The 19,109-nt window shown below is 40.6% G+C and overlaps 3 protein-coding genes across 3 annotated transcripts; all 3 read left to right on the plus strand.

The window, feature by feature from the left end:
• Positions 1-230: 230 nt before the first annotated feature.
• LOC137892902 (bifunctional methylenetetrahydrofolate dehydrogenase/cyclohydrolase 2, mitochondrial-like) lies at positions 231-8,841 on the plus strand. Its single transcript, XM_068738315.1, has 8 exons — positions 231-361; positions 1,069-1,253; positions 1,475-1,597; positions 1,791-1,943; positions 3,713-3,820; positions 6,378-6,470; positions 8,232-8,357; positions 8,726-8,841. The coding sequence occupies exons 1-8, from the start codon at positions 237-239 to the stop codon at positions 8,839-8,841; spliced, it is 1,029 nt and encodes a 342-aa protein (XP_068594416.1). The 5' UTR covers positions 231-236.
• A 1,155-nt stretch (positions 8,842-9,996) lies between these two features.
• Positions 9,997-11,490, plus strand: epgn (epithelial mitogen homolog (mouse)). The gene is made up of 5 exons (XM_068738749.1): positions 9,997-10,066; positions 10,281-10,391; positions 10,562-10,682; positions 10,849-11,004; positions 11,213-11,490. The coding sequence occupies exons 1-5, from the start codon at positions 10,033-10,035 to the stop codon at positions 11,265-11,267; spliced, it is 477 nt and encodes a 158-aa protein (XP_068594850.1). The 5' UTR covers positions 9,997-10,032; the 3' UTR covers positions 11,268-11,490.
• A 767-nt stretch (positions 11,491-12,257) lies between these two features.
• LOC137893289 (proepiregulin-like) lies at positions 12,258-16,734 on the plus strand. The gene is made up of 5 exons (XM_068738744.1): positions 12,258-12,451; positions 14,729-14,794; positions 14,905-15,031; positions 15,115-15,261; positions 15,926-16,734. The coding sequence occupies exons 1-5, from the start codon at positions 12,409-12,411 to the stop codon at positions 16,038-16,040; spliced, it is 498 nt and encodes a 165-aa protein (XP_068594845.1). The 5' UTR covers positions 12,258-12,408; the 3' UTR covers positions 16,041-16,734.
• Positions 16,735-19,109: the final 2,375 nt, after the last annotated feature.

The raw sequence follows: 19,109 nt of genomic DNA on the forward strand, positions 1-19,109 counted from the left end.
GTCATACTTCCCCACGCTGGCTGCCTTACAAGTTGCAACAGAACTCAGTGCAGCTCTTTTGGAACACATAAACACAAGCCGAATGGCTCCACGCGCATTCAGCAGCAAACAACAAAGAATCAGATCAAACACGTTTCTCTTGTGGTTTAACCACGCTACCCTCGTCGTCCCTCTCGCGCACGCGCACGACGTACGCACGCTCTACAGCACACACACACACACACACACACACGAACATGGCGGCCTCCGTTTCACCGCTCCGCTCCTCCTTCAGGATCTGCAGCCCGCTGCGGCTGCAGCACGGCGGCTGCCGCGCCAAGCTGCGGAGCCAGCGGAGACATCTGCACCAGTCTGCGGCCAGGTAACCGGCGCGCCGCGGTGCGCGTCGTGCCGACGGGCGGAGGGATGGATGAGTGATGCGTGGTCTTCGTGAGGGCGTGCGTGCGTGCGTGTCGTCACGTGTCAGCGGATGGTGAGTGGCGGCTTGCGTCACCGTTCACGGTGGAGGAGAGACGGTTTAGCGGACGCGTCACTCGCCGCAGTGGTTTACCGGACGCACCGCAGCGTGACGGTGTTTTCAGATTTATTACAGAGTTCGACTCGGGAAGAAGAGAAAATAGTAACGCGATCCATCGTGACGCGTCCGCGTTACACCTGTAAAGTAAAACCATACTTTGATATCCAATCCTGAATAGACGGCGTCTCGTAAGGGCCAAAAAGCCCATTTCTTCTCCTCATTTATGAATTAAATCACGTTCAAATGAGTTTAAAAAAAATGCCACTCATTTATGTTCTCTGCAGAAAACATTTATATCTATTTTGGAGTTGGATGTAATGGCCAGGGTGTGTGTGTCCCCCCCGACCCAAAATTTCAAAGTGATCCAGGATCCAGGATCACGGCCACCCACTGGACCTTAGAAACTGGTTTGAACTGGCCCTGCTACAAAGGCCTAAACCTCATAATTAATGCTGTTTACTGAACATTTATTGACTCATACAGTTTTATTTTAAATGTGTTTTGCACCTTTTGGTGACGTGCCTTCACACCTTCCTGATTTCCCTCTCTAGGCATGCCGCGGTGGTGATGTCGGGGGCAGAGTTGGCTCGTCAGCTCCACAGAGAAATCCAGCGTGATGTGGAGCAGCTGGTTGCTCAGGGCCACATGAGACCACACCTAGGAGTGATCTTAGTTGGGGACAACCCGGCTAGCCGTACCTACGTTAGGAACAAGACCCGGGCAGCCAGCATACTGGGTCGGATATCAATTTATATCCCAACTTGTATTGCATGAATCCCCCATCAATGTAATATAAACTAGAAAAGCACTCAGAGAGGGCAGACCTCCGCCAAGCAGCTCATTCTCCTCCTAATTAGATTCACACCGTCCACATTGTGATCTGGATCATCATCAAAAACATTTTCCCAGAAACATTAATGCTGTGTTGAAAACGCAAACTAACTATGGTCTCTCTAGGTATTTCCAGTGACACGATGGTCAGGCCCAGCTCAGTCTCCCAGGAAGAGCTGTTGGTGCTGATCGACAAGTTGAACCGTGACTGGAGAGTCAGCGGCCTGTTGGTGCAGCTGCCGCTTCCTGGTAAACACAGGCGCCACATCTGCACCCGAGTGTCCGTCACTGACATGAAAGTGAAATGGACCAGCTGGCCGCACGGCTGATTATGTAGCTGTTGACTGAAATGTGAAAAATTATTCTGGAACATATGTATATATGAAAATTGGAACTAGTAATAGGTATCACTGAATGTTTGTTCTGCCCCCCCCCCCTTCAGAGCACATAAACGAGCGAGCGGTATGTAACGCCATCGCTCCAGAGAAGGATGTGGACGGCTTCCATATTGTGAATATTGGTAAACTGTGTCTAGACCAGAGATCCATGGTTCCTGCCACACCTGCAGCCGTCTGGGAGATCATCAAAAGAGCACGTAAACCCCGAACATTTGCATTATTGTTGTACCTTGACTTTCATTTTGAGCGTCTATTTTTCTGTTTTTTTAATTGTGCTTCAAACAAATAATCCCATAGGTGGCACTGATAATCTATCCAATTTGAATTGAAATAAAAATAATACTAGATTTCTTAAAGGATATATTCAGTGCCATAAATGCTGCTTTGTTAAACATTATTATTGTAAAAAAAAAAAAATCAATCTCAGTGTCACCAGACAGAGTTATGTTTAAGTAAATGGCTTCTGTGGCATTTGTAGGAGGGGCTCTTCTGATGGAGTAATATAAAGACTGTATTTATTTGGCTCTATGAGTTCATCCCCCATATATGCAACCTCAGCACGTGACCCTTTTATTTTAATTATGTCAAAGTTCATTTGTCAGGGACAATCCGTGACAGCCTGGTAACGGGTTGCAATAGAATGGAACAGATGTGTTGATTTTACCAAAAACACACGCATAGAGCATGCGGTTAATCATTTCATTCTGATCTATAACAAACAACAATAACAAGGGTTAAATCTGAGTAGCCCTTGTAGGACAGCTGTTTGGACTGTATGTCTTCTCATAGTTGCACCACGAGATGGTGCCAAACAACAGGTTTATTATTCTGACCCTCACTTTAACTCTGTCTACTTTTGTACGCGCGCTCCACCACACAGTCATCAGGCAGGAGATGTTTGGCTTCATATGCTGAGACAAATGTAAGATAAATAAATAAATACTTGAAAAAAAATTTGTATCCAACACACATGCAGAAAATTAATGCAATGCGTAACTAAAAGTATTGTTCATTTTCAGATAGGATAGGAGCCCAGTTGAGTGGAGTTGAGTTGTACGTCCTTCTAAGCAGCACGTGATGTGATCGTGAGTGCGGTGTGACTGATGATTATTAGGGCATTGGCGATTCCCCGTGAGCTGACATCTGCGGGTGAGCAGGGGAACATGATAGCTGTGGTACTTCAGCTTCCAGAAAATGTTTGCTATTCACACACCGGTATGTTCAGGAGGCCTCGGGATGTCGTGTCCTGTAAAAAATGGGCTGAGAATGGTATGATGAAGGTTCCTCTCTCTCACTCATGGACACAATACTCAACTATTTGGACGAGGAAGAATGGTTAAAATACCTTTAAGGCATTAAAAAAAAAAAAAATTGACATATGAATGTCTGGAATAGTATGGCAGCCATTAATAATAATGAATTTGTTATGCTAGTAACATTGATAAACATCGGCTTTCTCTCCTCGTACCATTGAATGACTGAAGAATACCAACATCGTCTGGAGGACGTTGAAGCTACTTGGATTTATCAGTGTCGTATTATGTGAACGTGTTGATTTGGGAAGCTGAGACGTACTTCTAATACAGAAAATGTAAGCAAAACATGAATGAATGAATACAATCCATGTACCGGTAGTATAGATTTCATTGAAGGTTTGAGAGACTGCTCAGATTACACAAGTGCATATAATTCACTCTGTTGCATAGATGTCTATCTTATATCTTCCCACAGTGACTCACTTTAACTTTAACTGACTTATTGTTGTCTGATAATAAATATTGTAGGTTAAAAGTCACAGGCGCGACATTGTGGTGCCAGACTGTGGTGCAGCTCGTGTAACAACCTTCCCTTCACATGCCTGTAGGATCAGTCACCTTCTCCTTTGTCTCAGCTGATGACTACAGTCAATAAAAATAAAAAAAATCTTCATTAAACGTATACGCCCCTAAAAAAAGTGTCATTGCAGGGATTGAGACAGTGGGAAAGAACGTGCTGGTCGCCGGTCGCTCCAAAAATGTTGGAATGCCCATTGCAATGTTGCTGCACACTGATCGCAACCATGAACGCCCCGGTGGTAAGTGTGTCTGTGCATATCTGTGTGTGTGTATTTTATGTGCACCTGTGCAGGTAAGTTGGCATCGTAACATGAATAGAGGACTGAACTCTGTAGAGGCACGATGTTGCACCATTCTGGCTTGAAAGATATTTGATACTTAAATCTTTTGCAAAATTAAGTCTTCAGTGACTTCTCACCTTCAAATGAAACCGTAAACGCTGATGCTTATTCTGTATAGTTCAAGGAGAAAAAAAGAAAGTGAGTGTGAAGGAACAGGAACAGCCCTATAAGGATGAGCCATCCATCGTTGCTCATTGTTTGCAGACGGATGAACCGACCTTATAAGGATATAGGAAGGAAGGGAGGGGAGTGGGAATACATTTCCCTGGAAATGCTGTTTCGACAGAAATAAGATATATTAACATTGCAGGATAAATCAGCACAAAGGTTTAAACAACACAGTAAAAGTTATATTTGATATATTTCCTTAATGTGGCCTTCTCTCCTTGTTAAGTTGAAAGTGAAAAAAGACAAGATGAAAAAGTTAACCCCCCCCCCCCCCCCCCCCCCCCACACACACACACACACACACACACACAGACCACTCCCGCCCCCATACACGTGCACCATGAGGTATGTGACCCAGGAGGTTGGCGTGTTGTGACTTGCCATTCCTTCCCTCGAACTCTTATCTTCCTTGGGTAATTTCTTTTCACACTCCACACCTACATCCATTTCCTCTGATGACTGTGGAAGACGTCTTGCTTTGCTTCCATTGTGCGCTTGCTCATCATGACAAGTGTAATTGCCCCACTGCCACCTGCTATGTGGCGCATGGTTAAATGCATCAACAAACTGATGCAGAGATTCAGGGAATTTCAAACTGAAATGTAATTAAAAAAAAATCATAATGATAATAAACACACTACTTTTTTGGTGTGGATCTTTCTCTTTAACCCTGGTGTTACTCAAGCGACGCAGATAGAATAGAGTTGACTTTAGATGCTATTTTAGTTGTTTAATTTTTTTCTTTTACAGTATGGAGTGCTTCGTTGAATACTAAATAGTAACACTAAATACTTTGTATTGATTTTGTCCCTCGGAGGGCAATTTGGTTTACAGCAGTTACACTTTCTAACTGTAGTCCGCTGCTGGTCGCCGCGTGCGCATGCGCCCAGGCAATGTGGGTGAAGTGTCTTGCCTAAGGACACAACGACATACATGTGCCTGAGCCGGGAACCGAACCGCCAACCTCTCGATCATAGGATCGCTCAACCACCTGCGCCACTGTCGCCCCCTACACGGTCTTAAGGATGGAGCGCATGTCTACTGTGCGGAATGCCCATGGATTGGACATTGGATTCAACCTCCGATGGTCATGAATATCTCCATAAGGTTTCATGACAACTTTCAACCCTCTCAACCACTGCGCCATCATCACCCCATGTACTGTATTCTGGTGAAAAGATAGATCAATTAACCATCGTAGGTTTGGTCAAATGTAGTTCCTGCCCACAGATATCAAATCAGATGATCCAATTACATTAAGTTGATGTAATTATTCGAATACATTGATATACAGTTTTATGTTCACATTTTATATAAACACGTTTATATTCAGAATTCAGAGCTAAAAGCTGTTTTAATTGTTCCAAATGTTCTTGATTTTCAGAAAGAAAATGGCAACAACAATTCCTATTATTATATAGAGACAAAATGCACAGCATGTAAGGGGAGCCAGATTCAGCACTGATCTCATTACAGGTCAAAAATATTGATCAATGGCATTGAACATTATCAAAGCATTTCATCATCTCAGTGATCTTCATGACTAAATTCCCATAAGATTCAATGTCTGACTAAAATACAAATTCTGTTCCTTGCTAACATCTCTGAAGTGACGGCATCAGATATCAGAGATATACCCAGTTGAGTAGAAAGGGACTTATCTCTGCCCCCCGGTCATTATGGTCTGTCTAGCCAACACAAACTGAGTCACGTGTTCTTCTCAGCAGTTGTAAAAGTGGGCTGTGGCACAATATCTGCCTCGTCACCAAACTCCGATTGCCTTCCAGAATATTTGAACTTTTTTACCTCCTCAAAGGCAAAGTATTCCTGTTGTAATATTCATTTTTCATTTTGGATAATATTGAGAACCTCCTTTCATTTTGCTATATGCTATAATAAATTAATTTCCTTTATATTATATTGCATTCTGCTATACTTATTACACGTGGATATCCCAGAAGGCAGAGGCAGTATATTCCCTGGCATGATTCTTTGTCTGTTCCACCTTAAGTGGCATTCACAAAGATTATATTTTTTACATGTATATATTCAGTTTTAGAAATGGCAGATATTAGTTAATTAGTAAGAAGTTCCAAAACTGACATCTATAAATGATCACGAGGGACCAGGGTTCTATTGATTTTAGGATTTTTCACTGCTTCATATGTCTTGACTTGAAATTTAATTCACCCACATCTTGTAACAAAATATTTCTAAACATTTGCACATGCAACCATCTTTAGGTTGAAGGGTTTTCTCTTCTGATTTGTGAATTGTTTTCTCTCAGGTGACGCCACAGTGACTATTGCCCACAGATGCACACCGAGGGAACAACTGAAGGCGTTGACCAACCTGGCTGACATCATTATTGCAGCAGCAGGTAATTACAGCACCCACACATACAGTGCTTATTACCACTGTGATGCACCTGATAATCATTCAGTTCAAGGGCCAGCCCCACTTCCTTCTTCCCAACTCCCTCCTGAGGAGTCTTATTGTCCTGGTGGTTTCGGTCCTTTCTTTGTTTTCTGCTCCAACAGGAGTTTAAGTATCTGGACTCTCTACTGGTCAGTCAGAGCTTGGATGAGAGGTCCAGTTGATTTTTCTTTTTTTGCTCCTCTTTTGATTTGCCTCGCCCTAGATGACTGAGAGCCTACACAGACAAAATATACCCCTTGTTTCTGAGTGCCCCTCCCTTTTGTGACTTGCCCCTCATTACAGAGTTTGGAGGGGGCAGTTGTTGAAATCATTCACCGCAGGAATTTGCCGCCACTCATCATCTCCATCAGTAGATAAGTTACATTTACGATAGTTATCACATGCATTTACACGCGTCGGTCCGTTGCATCACTAACACACAACAGTAAAGGTATTTAGCTCAAAGGGGTTGATTCAAAATCAGAGCAACATTGGAATAGTCTGTCCTTGCACTCTGACTGACTGAGCTGTCTACATGTGTGCATCATTGTTTTCTGAATTACATAGTTTAAAAAATTATTCCTTATTTTAACAATAAAAAAATAAATAATTACTTGAAGGAAAGTACTTCAACTTATGGCTTAAGATTAGCCATTTGCCATTTCATGAAGTTGAGGTTAGAGGTTTTTGGTGTGGGGAAAGATTGTGAAAGCGCTTACCAGCCTTTACTTGAAGCGAATGTCTGAGCCTAAATCAAGGCTGACATGCAGCACATTACCTGCTTCTCTGCTCCAACTGCAGTCATGCATGAAAGCTTTCAGGAGCCAACAATAGTGATCTGGGGCACCTGGAATGCCAGATAATAAATCAAAGCGAGGGAGGCATCTCTGTTGAAAGATTGACGTTAAAGAAAATGCCGTAGGGGATGCTTTGTTGTACTTCCTTTACAATACAGCCTTTGTTATGCTTTCCTGATTACGAAAAGCAGCTCAGGGAAATAGGGAACAAATCCACTGATCAATTATGCCTCCGCAGCCCAACATCCGGCTCTCGGGGGCCGTTAATACATCACTTGGCAGTCATTAATTTGAGTGTATTGATGGATTTGAATGAATGTTCAGGATGTAATTGTTGTAAATGAAGTTATAGACATGAGAGTCAGGCTGTAGTTTGAAATTTGTGGGTGCGAGCAACGGAGGATTCACCTTCTTCTTGTCTCACAGTATTAAACTAGAAACTGTCATTGAAAGGAGATGACAGAAGCATTGTTGCAGAGAGGAAAGGCGTCTTTCTGTGGAACCGGCAGAACCTGTCTCCGTCCTGATATCGGTTATGTACGTTGGGATAATGTTTAGGGTACAAGCATCACAGAGCATCATTCTGGCTACAGATGCCTGTCAGAAAAACAGGTTTCATAACCTTAATATTCAGACTGTAGAGCGCCGCAATTCAGAGACCAAGAAATATATTTTTTAAATAAAGGCTTATAAGTGTATTCTATAAAAAAAGAAATTGCACGTCGGTTAAACCTCCCTGGACTATTCATTGATTGAGATTCACTGTAAAACCTGGAACCAGGTTGTTCTCCTGGAATGGTTTTCATAAGGAGGCCCCAAGCAGCTCATTAGGGGTCCATTCAGCAGATGAACTACGTCTGTGTCTATGGGGTCGTGGTGGTGAAGCAGAATTGAAATGATTTTCTCTCCTTGGTTTCTGTGCGTAGGCGTTCCTGGGCTGATCACAGCAGATATGGTGAAAGAGGGCTCAGCGGTTATTGACGTGGGAATAAACCGCATACGGGACCCCGAAACGGGAAAACTCAGACTTATCGGGGACGTGGACTTTGAGGGTAAATAAACACAAGGTCGATATAGACGTAGAAGCCTTTGAAGATGTGAAACCATACCATTGAAAATGAGATTTGCGATTAAACTGTGATCTGTTTGTGAGTTTTACTACACATTAACATTTAAACTTGGTCTCGCAGTTAAAGTTCATTCCACAAAAACAGATATTTTATGGTCAGCAATTAAACTGGAAATTTCTTCCACCTATTCCTCTCATCACAGGACTGCTAAACCAACTGGAACACCAACACATAAATAGAGATCTGAGTTACACTTCATTTGCTTTCATGCACTTCAGATCAAGATCAAACAGAGACAGAGCGAAGTCGGTTACGTTCTGGTAACTTCATGCCGATTGTTTGACTTGCAGGAGTGAAGGAGAAGGCGGGTTTCATCACACCTGTTCCTGGAGGCGTGGGCCCGATGACAGTCGCCATGCTCATGAAGAACACTGTGACCGCTGCAAGAAATGCCCTGATGCATTAAACACACTCAGTAGAAGGATGCTTGTTTTATTGAATGGTAATCAGTTCTTAAGGTTCACACACACACACACACACACACACACACACTTTTATTAAAAAATCCACAAGCCTAAGGCTCCATACCTGCTGGGAAATGTACTTGACTCGTATTTTGTTTATACTGTCAATTTTGTTGATTCATTTATTTATTTATTTTTTTCAGAGTTCACTATTTATGAATTACATTTTTCATATTTTTTCTACTGAAGTTGCTTTGGTTCATTTTTGAACATCCAAATTCACTGAAAAATAAATACTGAATAAAAATAACGATCCTACTGTCCCTCTGTCCGTTTCTTTTTACTGCCGAGGGGAGGGTTTGACAGGCTGCAGTGGTCAGTGGGGGGGGGGGGGGGGCGACTGAACTGTAGACATGATGCTTATTGTGAATGATGCATATTATAAAAGGTCTACTGTACAGAATTTAGCAGTTACTCTTTGTAAACACGTTATACAAATGCCCTTTTTACACCCCCTGTTCAAAGCAGAACCGTTATGCCTTTATTGCATGCGTCTTACGGTGCTGTAAAAAAGACACGGAGGTATAAAGGGGTGTGTCGCTGATCGCTGGTGGCTGCATCTCTGATTGATGATAGTAACGGCCCAGGATCCACACCTGCATAAACAGAATGACCGAGTAAGGCGGTGTGTCTACCAACATGATGTGTGTCCAAATATATATTTTTATTGGGTTTGTCTGTCACTCTTATCCACACATTCTGTTTCTTACTGTTGTATATAAAGGTAAAGGCAGCTATTCGCTAATCACCCTCAGAGGACGCTGATGTTTTCACATCTGTAATCAATAACAGCAACCTATAAAAACTGCAAAAGGCCGTGTTTGAATTCAATCAATCGAGTGCTTGCGTGGGTTCACAGCCTTCCAAAGAGGACATCATTTAAAGGTACTTCCTGCTAATCACATTCCCATGCCGCTATTATGACTTTGTCTGTGCATGCAGGTATTTGGTGTAAATAAAGGAAATGTTTCTCATGTTTAAAAAAAAAGAAAGAAAAAGTGATTCATTTATTGGCTGATCTTTTTTTTCTTTTTTTCCAGCGGCTGAAAAGGAGAATATAAATTCAGCAGTTGACTGCTGCACTGATCACACTGAATCTGCAGGAGGAGCTGAGAGAACATCAGGAAACCAAGATGTTGACACAAAGACCGAAACGCCTGGAGAACAGTAAGACGTTCCCTCTCTGCTGTCGCATTTGATATTAGAGCCTGGCTTATGGCAAAAGTGTTGAAATGTGTTAGCAATGAAATGATGTTTATCCTGTTGTTCATCATGTGTGATTAGAATAAATGAATGACAGCATTTCTAAAGACAATTAGTTTTGTTACAGGAAGGAAAAGCTTTTCAGAGTGAAATATAATGGTCCATTTTTGTCTTCCAGTCCTCTCGGCTGTCCTTCTACTCCTGACCGCAGCAGGACGATCGCCGACGCTAGCCGATAACCTGCAGACCGCAGCACCTCCCGAGTCAAACTTGACCCAGAAAGTCAACAGTAAGTATCGTTATTGTACGATTTGGTATGTGAGGTTCTGAACAGTGGAAGTGATTTATTCGTGACTTAGCTGAGATCTAGGCGCTCTGCTTTTGCAAACATGTGATAATAGACACTTCTCTCTTTCTCTCTGTCCATCTCTCCATCTGTCTCCCTCTATACTTCTACAGGAACTATGAAGGAACCTCTGGTCCTGGGCTCACACAAATCATGCGGAAATGAACACGCAAACTTCTGTGAAAATGGTGGGCAGTGCATGTATCCCCAAGACAACGACAAACCGTCGTGCATGTAAGAAGCCTTACTTCTTCATACCTAAAAAGCATTTAATGTCTGCCCTGTATAGGCTCTCAGAGAATATATTCTGTGAATAGACTTCAGTTCTGCTTCCTCTTGTTCATGTTGGTTCGTGTTCACCTTTGGAATGCACTCACGTAGTTGTTTGTCTGGTCTACAGCTGCACATCCTCATACAGCGGGGCTCGCTGCCATTTCCTAAGCATCTCTAAAACCAGAAGTCCAGCCGAGTTGGAGAAACTGATTGCCATCAGTTTCGGGGTGGTCATGTTCATCGTTTTCCTGGCCATCGTGATTTACTGCTTTGCTTACATGAGGTGAGACCCTTCATAGAATGCTTCACTTATGTAGTAATATAAGTATAAGTATTAAATAGTGTTGATCTAAATTGCAAGGAATCACTCATTCATTCACACATACTTGTCCAAAATGACAAACTTTCAGTGTTTATTTTTCTGTCATGAATTTGTTAAATTTGACTTTGAAATTACAAAATTCGAATTAGGTTTTGTTTTTTCCCCCCAGGTGTGCAAAATCAAAACAGCTCATCAAATCTATACCATCAGAGTCCTTCGTGTGAACCATACGGCTCACTCTTCATCATCATCTTTATCATTACCGTCATCATGTTTAACAACTTGATAAAATATAAGCCATGACTTTTCATCAGATTGTCTGTCAGCGCCACTGACGGTTGTGTGTCTGACCAGCTGGAGCTGTTCATGCTCAGATATTTCTCAACATATTGTTAAAGTATGACAACAAAAGTGACTATTTATTATAAAACTTCAATTAATGTATTTAAAGTGTTTTTAATTTAAAAATGTTGAATAAATATTTGAAAATGAATTAATGTTTTATGTGACATTCCTGGGAAAAAGTATAATCTATGCACACACGCACACACACACACACAGACTTAAGCACACACAAACTGGGATACACTGTACTGGAGTCATCGACCAAAGCAGTCACATTAGTGGTCAAGAAAAATAAATTAAGTTACATGTAAACATTTTTAACAAAACTTAAGAAAGCAACATAAACCATTGCAACAAAACATTTTGAGAAGCCTACCTTATTCTTAATTATAAATTACAAAGGTGACATTTACTGATGGTATTTTCACAAACATTGCTATCTGCAGTAAGTCAACATAATATTATATACCTCTACTACATTTTAGGCCAAAAATATTCCTGCAATTTCAAAAGACAAATTCTATATTTTTAGTAGATATGTATAATTTATATAAAACAAAAATAATCTCAATCTTCACATCAGCAAAATGCTTCTCACATCTATTGAATTAATAAGTAGGTTTTTTTTAAAGAATTTGTATGTACACAATAACAAAATACTACTTCAGCGTAAGTGTTGTTTGAAGGAATTTCACATCTAAGGCATTTTCTTGACGTAAGGACCATGACTGCATCGCTCTCTGTTTGCGTAATAGAAACTGCAGACAGACTCACCGATATTCAAAGCATCCGGTGACAGGAGCGGCCCCTCCTTATTATCAGAACGCGTCTCTGAAGGTTTTTTTTCCTTTTTTCCAGCGAGTCTATTGAGACGTCTGTTTAGGGATCTGTCACCACACCTAGACCGCCGGAAGGTTTGGCCTCCCACTTTCACCTACTAATAGATCTCTGGACTGGTCCATCCATACCTGCGCGTCCATACCTGCGCGTCCATACCTGCGCGTCCTGCAGCCTCCTGCCATGAAGCCGAACAGAAACACTTCAGCTCTCCTCTCACTCATCGGTAAGTTTTTAATGCCAAATAGGGAGAAGTCAGGACATTTCTCTTGCACGTCCCGAACAGTTTACACTTAAAAGAAAAAAGAAAAAAACAAGAAGATTAGAACAAGACTGCAAGCCAGTCAGAGCACAGAGCACAGTATTACACAGCGTCGTGAACTAAACATAGCATATTCAATTTAAAATATTGGGCAATAGTTACCGTGACTCAGCAATTTCTAACCCTCCGCCACATAATATTGTAATATTATCTTTTATATCCCAGTCTTATTGTAAACATTTATGGTACACAGTATTTGAGCTAGATTTTTTTGATTTTTTTGCACGTAACTATTGTAACAATACTCTAGCCTAGATGTAAAAAGCACATTTGACTCGGCTATAATGTGTACGTATTTACTCATATATTTTCCACTTGTCCTTTAGGTGCTGGCTATGATAAGAGTATTTTCTTTTCCTGCAACAAAATATTTAACTTCTACCTTTTATTTTATATCATATATCATGCCATGTTTATTTCCACATTTCCTCAAAAAATAAAAGTTTAGGATTTATCGTCTTCCTCATTTTATTATAATCAAGAAGAAGGCTTTATTTTCAGTTCAAAATCAATTATGAAGACAATTTGAGTGGAAGTTTTGGAGCCAGAGGGGCTACTTTGCCGCATATTTGAGTTAACAAGCTGACGCACATGCTGAGCTGGGGGGGAGGGGGGAGGGGGCTGAAAGATGTGAGCAATAAATTCACAAATTGCTTACTCAACATGCACTTCGGACATTTAACAACATCCAACAGTTCTAGTGGTTGAGTTCCCTCCAAGGTACATCTAAGCGTTCATGAAATCAGAAGAGAATATAAGCAAAAACTAATTTCTGCAGTCATGCTTTAAAATATTTGATCTTTTAATATACAAAATGATTTCATTGTGCTTCTAGCAGTTGTTTAAGGAACCATTGAGCAATCTGAAGCAAAATCCTCTGTAATCTCCTGCTGCAGAAGAATCAATGTAATAATAAAAAAAAAATCCTCTGAAATGTACTGGAGATACTCATAATGTACTTTGAAATTGTACCTTCAAGCCTTGATGTGAATATTTGAATAATTTTACATTTGATTCCTTCCCATCTTTTCAGAACTCCAAGATGTTTCTTAAAATGAACCACTTTTTGAGTTTTAGAATAATCCCATGCAGCAGGTCCTTTTATTTCTTTGTTTATTTTCATTCCTGGTTTTTTACTCAGCTATCCATCACGATAGGATTGGGCCATTGATAACTTTTCCTCCCTCTGCTCCTATCTAATATGTGGGTCATATGCTCGCTGTTGGAAAACTGTGATTTTCCCAATCCGTGGAAAAATACAGGTGCAATTGTAATCTTATCCCAATGAGGGAAGCTGGGTGCGTGGATCGAGCTGGCTGTGGGCCATGTCGGAGAGAGAGTGATTCAGTGACTAATGATATAAACATTCTGATTTGAGAAGTGAAATCAAAAAGCTTGCTTAGTCACCACTTCCAGCATAAATGCACTACTTTAGTCTGATCCGCCATGTCAGAAACATCTGACGATAAGCCTGTCTCCTCTCATAAAAGAACAGCCAGCATTAACAACAGAGGAACCGAAACCTTAAGTACCGGTAGTGCCAGTATGACCCAGTTCAAAACCAGTCCTGCTTTTTTTTTTCGCATCCAGCTTCTCATGATTTCTTGACCTGCCTGCGGGAACGGAGGCGCCTGCTTCATGAAGCTGTGCATGCTGGTACAAGCATGTGGGCTGGGCAGCAAATCGCACCGCATCAAGTCTCTGGCATAGTTTCTCCCAGGAAATAAACTGGCAGTAAATTTCTTTCAAATTGTTTTTTTCTTCAAGCAAAATTCTTTCTTAATGGTAGTGTGGTGTCTTAGCTAAACATTAAACATGAATAAATCCCCCTGCCCACACGGTATTTCAGGTTAAAATAATGCAAATGGATTTATTTGATAATTTAATGCTGTTCTTCATTATAAATCTGTTAATTTAGAATTATATTTGAACCTAAAAACTTTGCTAGGGTAAGTCACAAAACAATCAAGACAATTAGACCTTTAAAATATAAAATAAAATTCAGCGTAAAATATAATGTTTTTTTTTTTTTTTCATACAAGTTACATTATTTTACATTTTAAGCACACTAAGATGAAAAGCTAAACTAAGCACAATTCCTGGTAGCAACCTCCTGCCTGAACTCTGAATAAAATACTTTTTTATCAGTGTAACAAATGGAGCTTTTTCTTTCCTTGACAGGCGTCATGCTGCTCTGGCCTTGTGCACTCACCAAGAGTTTCTCGTCCAGTACCTCTCCATCTACAGGTATTCAACAGCTGCACTTTTATTGTCACATGTGGGCATTGTTTCGAGGTATCACTCATCCCGTTTCATTATGCCGCAGAGTTCCCAACAATGCTCTTGTTGTGTTGCAGTGCAGGGAGAAGGGAGCCCTCGTGTGGTGAAACGCTCCACACAGAGTTGTGACAGCACGTATGACAACTACTGCCTGAACCACGGACAGTGCATGCTGCTGGTGGACATCGACGAACACCACTGCAAGTACGCTCTACGCGTGTGCGAGTGTGAGTCTACCGCTTTGAATCATCATGTGCGATCAGCCTGACTCTTCTCTCGCGTTGCAGGTGTGAGGGGGGCTTCTACGGCCCCAGGTGTAGCAACATGGAGCTGGTCTTTCAGCCAATGAGAGAGGAACAGATCATCATCATCATTTTCTGTGTGTGTCTGCTGATTGTGGGACTGTCAGGAACGCTGTACTTCTGCTGCAAATGGTAAGGCTGTCATCAGTGAATGGATGAATGGATGTGTTTGCAAGCTTGATCCCCTCGTTACTTACAGGGCATATCTAAACTGCATTTCAGGGACGTAGCTGTGAAGTTTCAGATTCCAACCAATAAGCTGAAAAGTTTATATATATACTGATTAATTTTTTTTATATAAATAAAATACGCACACACAAGCAGCTCTATCCATGTTCCTGTTAGACTACTAATCCTCACATCATGACATTAAGTGGACATTGCTTTCCTGTTGTTGCCTTTTACATCTCATTATAAGCCTAAGTAAACAACAACTAACAGAATTCCATTCAAACTTTCCGTCCCATCATTGCATTTTCCATTTTCGAGGCATATTTGTGCAGAGGTCATTCATTTCACGTTAAACTTTGAAGGTGACTCAGACACTGCTTTTCTTTTATGAAGACCTGCTGGTGAAGCTTGTATTTCAAGTGATGCCGCTCGTGACGCATGGTCTGCTTCAGCACCCGTTGTCATGCAGAGACATGTCAAACCACAGGAAATGATTTTGAGTACAAAGCCTTTTCTTTAGACCTCTCTGCCCCCCCCCCCCCCAAGGATGTTTGGGCATGTTAGAAACCAATGTTTGGTCATTGCTTTTGAAATGGACTGAGTAATTCTGTGTGTTATTTTACAGGTATAAGAAACGATCGTCACATCAACAGAAGATGCAGGGCTACAAAGAAGTCCTGACTAAGTGCCGCAAGCAAGCAAACACAGAATCCTTCACTGAAAATGTCCCTGTTACGTAAATGAAAGTTTCAACATAGCACTAGGTCAAGAGACGAGCTTAGACTTGTTCTTACTTGTGTGTGTCAAAAACAAGGGACATGGGAAAGTCTTTGATAATTAAGTGTAAGATTTCACACACTGATCCACGGCTTTAGAAATCTAATCTAATCATGCTTTTACGTTTTTGAGACAACACGGGGATGCACAAGATTTTACAGATTTTTTTTTTTCTTTGTCATGATAATAACCTCCGCCGAAGTGAGGTGGAGGTTATATAAACGCCAGCGTTTGTCTGTCTGTCTGTCAGTCTGTTAGCGACATAACTCAAAAGGAGGTCTGTGCTCTCTGAGGGCTTTTCTCGTCAACATTAACTCAGCCCACAAGATGAATTATTAGAAAATCCTAGCTCCCTTTCTTCTGATGTGTTACTACATACATTCACGGTTTACACTTTTATATATATATATATATTTATATAAATCCTTTCTGCCTGGTTTAACTTGTATTTATTGTGACTATTTTATTGTCATTACGTGTGCCATTAAAGTGGCCACTAAGTGCAACAGTTCTGTATTCTCACTTTGCTAATTTATTTTAAGTATTTATATATGAACAAGAGTATTTTCTTGTGTTTTTTTATATATATTTTTTAATCTCACTTCATGTGTTGTTGTAGTTTGGTAAAGTTTCTTTTCTTTTTACTAACAAATCTATGTGCCGCATCAAATATTTTTGATGGACTGAAGATGTGTATTAAAATAAAGAATGAATTTCCAAATTGTTCTGTCTTCATTCACCTCTTTAATCCTTTCTGAACAGACTTATGACACATTCAAATTGTATTAGAAAACTGCAATTGTGCCAAGTTGTAGATAAAACAACAAAAACAAAAAGCAAAGTTTTCTGGAACTTAAAATTCACTAATTCCCATTAAAATAACAGCATTTTGTAATAACGCAAAGTTTAAAAAGTAAAAAGGTTAAAAGAGATTTTTTTAAAAATCCGGGAATTGCGTTCGGAGATCAGAGCAGTCAACTAGAAGAGTTGTGCCCCAGAACGGGAAAAAATTGACTTGCAACTCATTCTATTAATAAGACTGCAGGGTGGCGTGGTGGCTAATGCTGCCACCTCACTGCAAGAAGGTTTTTTGTTTCAATCGTAAATCTGGAGTTCAGATATTGTCTCTGTGTCATTATATTTTGAAGATTCCTGTACAGGATAATTTTACAAAGATAATTTTAAACAGCACTAATGTTTGAGGCAGCACTCTGTGGCGCCTCACAGCAAGAAGGTCCCAGGTTACTTGTGGCCTTTCTGTGAGGAGTTTGCATGTTTTCCCCGTGTCTGCGTGGGTTCTCTCCGAGTTCCACCAACAAGAACATGCAAATTAGGCAGATTGGTTACAATGAATTGTCCATAGGTGTGAGTGTGTGTGTTTGAATGCTTATCTGTCTGTGCGTGGCCCTGCGTTGAACTGGCGGCTTGTCCAGGGTGTACCCCGCCCCTCATCCAGCATGACCTGCGACCCGATAACGGACAAAGCGGTTAAGAAGATAAATGAATGACTTGCTTAATGATGAGTGTGAAACATCTTTTTGACCATCTGTTAGCCGTACTGATAAAATGATGACGCTTCACCTTTAATGCGGCTTCAACATAAGTGCTTTGATTATATTTAGTGTTAACCTTATGTTGATTCTGAGTCAATATATCAAATGTTTTCTAAAAAGTTGTAATTTTTCAATGACATTTTTCTTCCTGCACAAGCAAATCAACCTTCTCGTCGATCTCATGCTCTATTTTTTGTACGAACACCTTCTTGTTTATCCTCTACACAGTTTTGATATGTCAGGACAAATGGAATAATGCCTAAAAAATGAGGCTCTACTTTTCAGATAGATGAATCGCATTTATTCACCGTTAGATAAAAATCACGCAACAAATACCATTATTTCAATGTAATTGTTTATCGTGTTTCCGTTGTACTCTTATGCTGGTGCATGGAAACCTGGATCCACTAGGAAAAGTTAAGGGAACTGCATCTCCAAAATGTTTAACTTGTTCATTGACAAGAGTTCCAGACCCGGGGTTACTTTTCACAGCACCTGAAAATTTCCATTTAAGTAATATTTTACACAAAATAAAATGTTAAAAAAATGTCATTTAATATTGCGTGTTCATATAATGCCTCATCTAATGAGTGCAATGTCCGGCGCTGAGTTAATCAATAAACTCAGCACTCTCATTTATGTTTCAAGCAGAGTCAATGAGCCATTTTAGCACCTGACACACACATCTTTATATGTTCTGAATGCTAATTGACAGCAGTGATTATACATACACATTAACTAAGCTGCAGACACTGCCCTGCTTCAGGAATACTTATAACACATTAGCATGCACTTACACAGCATATTGCTCTAATCGCCAGGCTTTGGATGTAAGTGTTATTACAAAATTATTGCAAAAGTAATAGTAGTTGCTCATGCAGTGACTAATGTGGCTGACGGAAGCGCCATTAAGCACGGCTTTAAGGATGGTAATGTCTGTCTGACGGTTAGCCCACCTCTCCTCAAACATCTCTATGGCAACTCAAAGTTGTCATGAAACCTTATGGAGATATTCATGACCCTCAGAGGTTGAATCCAATGTCCAATCCATGGGCATTCCGCACAGTAGACATGTGCTCCATCCTTAAGACCGCGTTAGTAGTACAGGTCAGATTCTGTTTGGTTTTGTTTGTAGAGAAGCCAAACTGTGGTCAGTCAAAAAAATTAAAAATAAGTGGGATCAAAGTTCACCTGATGTAAAAGTCCACAAAAACCACAAAGCAGTCATTTAAATAGGAAACTCAGGCCCATTCAATCCATTCAATTTACCAGATGTAGTGGATTTTGTTGATGTTGTCCAAACAATTTTCTGTTTTGAGGTTTATAAACTTGACATGAATTTTTTTTATTGGATTTTGCATCAGTGACAAAAATAAATGTGGTACCAATCCGGGTCGTCATTGGGTGTGATATTCATTTTAAGTCAGGATCCGATCTTAACCATTGGTTACAGAAAAACTGAGCATTTTTAAAACGCGC

The sequence above is a fragment of the Brachionichthys hirsutus genome, chromosome 4 (assembly GCF_040956055.1).
Source record: "Brachionichthys hirsutus isolate HB-005 chromosome 4, CSIRO-AGI_Bhir_v1, whole genome shotgun sequence".
NCBI classification, from domain to species: Eukaryota; Metazoa; Chordata; class Actinopteri; order Lophiiformes; family Brachionichthyidae; genus Brachionichthys; species Brachionichthys hirsutus.

What these genes read in the sequence shown, in the direction of transcription:
- LOC137892902 (XM_068738315.1), top strand. Translation starts at nt 237, where the DNA reads ATGGCGGCCTCCGTTTCACCGCTCCGCTCCTCCTTCAGGATCTGCAGC. An exon ending in GGTGCAGCTGCCGCTTCCTG is followed by an intron (nt 1,598 to 1,790) that starts GTAAACACAGGC and finishes CCCCCCCTTCAG; the next exon opens with AGCACATAAACGAGCGAGCG. An exon ending in CAACCATGAACGCCCCGGTG is followed by an intron (nt 3,821 to 6,377) that starts GTAAGTGTGTCT and finishes GTTTTCTCTCAG; the next exon opens with GTGACGCCACAGTGACTATT.
- epgn (XM_068738749.1), top strand. Translation starts at nt 10,033, where the DNA reads ATGTTGACACAAAGACCGAAACGCCTGGAGAACA. An exon ending in ACCGAAACGCCTGGAGAACA is followed by an intron (nt 10,067 to 10,280) that starts GTAAGACGTTCC and finishes TTTGTCTTCCAG; the next exon opens with TCCTCTCGGCTGTCCTTCTA. An exon ending in TACTGCTTTGCTTACATGAG is followed by an intron (nt 11,005 to 11,212) that starts GTGAGACCCTTC and finishes TTTTCCCCCCAG; the next exon opens with GTGTGCAAAATCAAAACAGC.
- LOC137893289 (XM_068738744.1), top strand. Translation starts at nt 12,409, where the DNA reads ATGAAGCCGAACAGAAACACTTCAGCTCTCCTCTCACTCATCG. An exon ending in AGCTCTCCTCTCACTCATCG is followed by an intron (nt 12,452 to 14,728) that starts GTAAGTTTTTAA and finishes TTTCCTTGACAG; the next exon opens with GCGTCATGCTGCTCTGGCCT. An exon ending in ATCGACGAACACCACTGCAA is followed by an intron (nt 15,032 to 15,114) that starts GTACGCTCTACG and finishes CTCGCGTTGCAG; the next exon opens with GTGTGAGGGGGGCTTCTACG.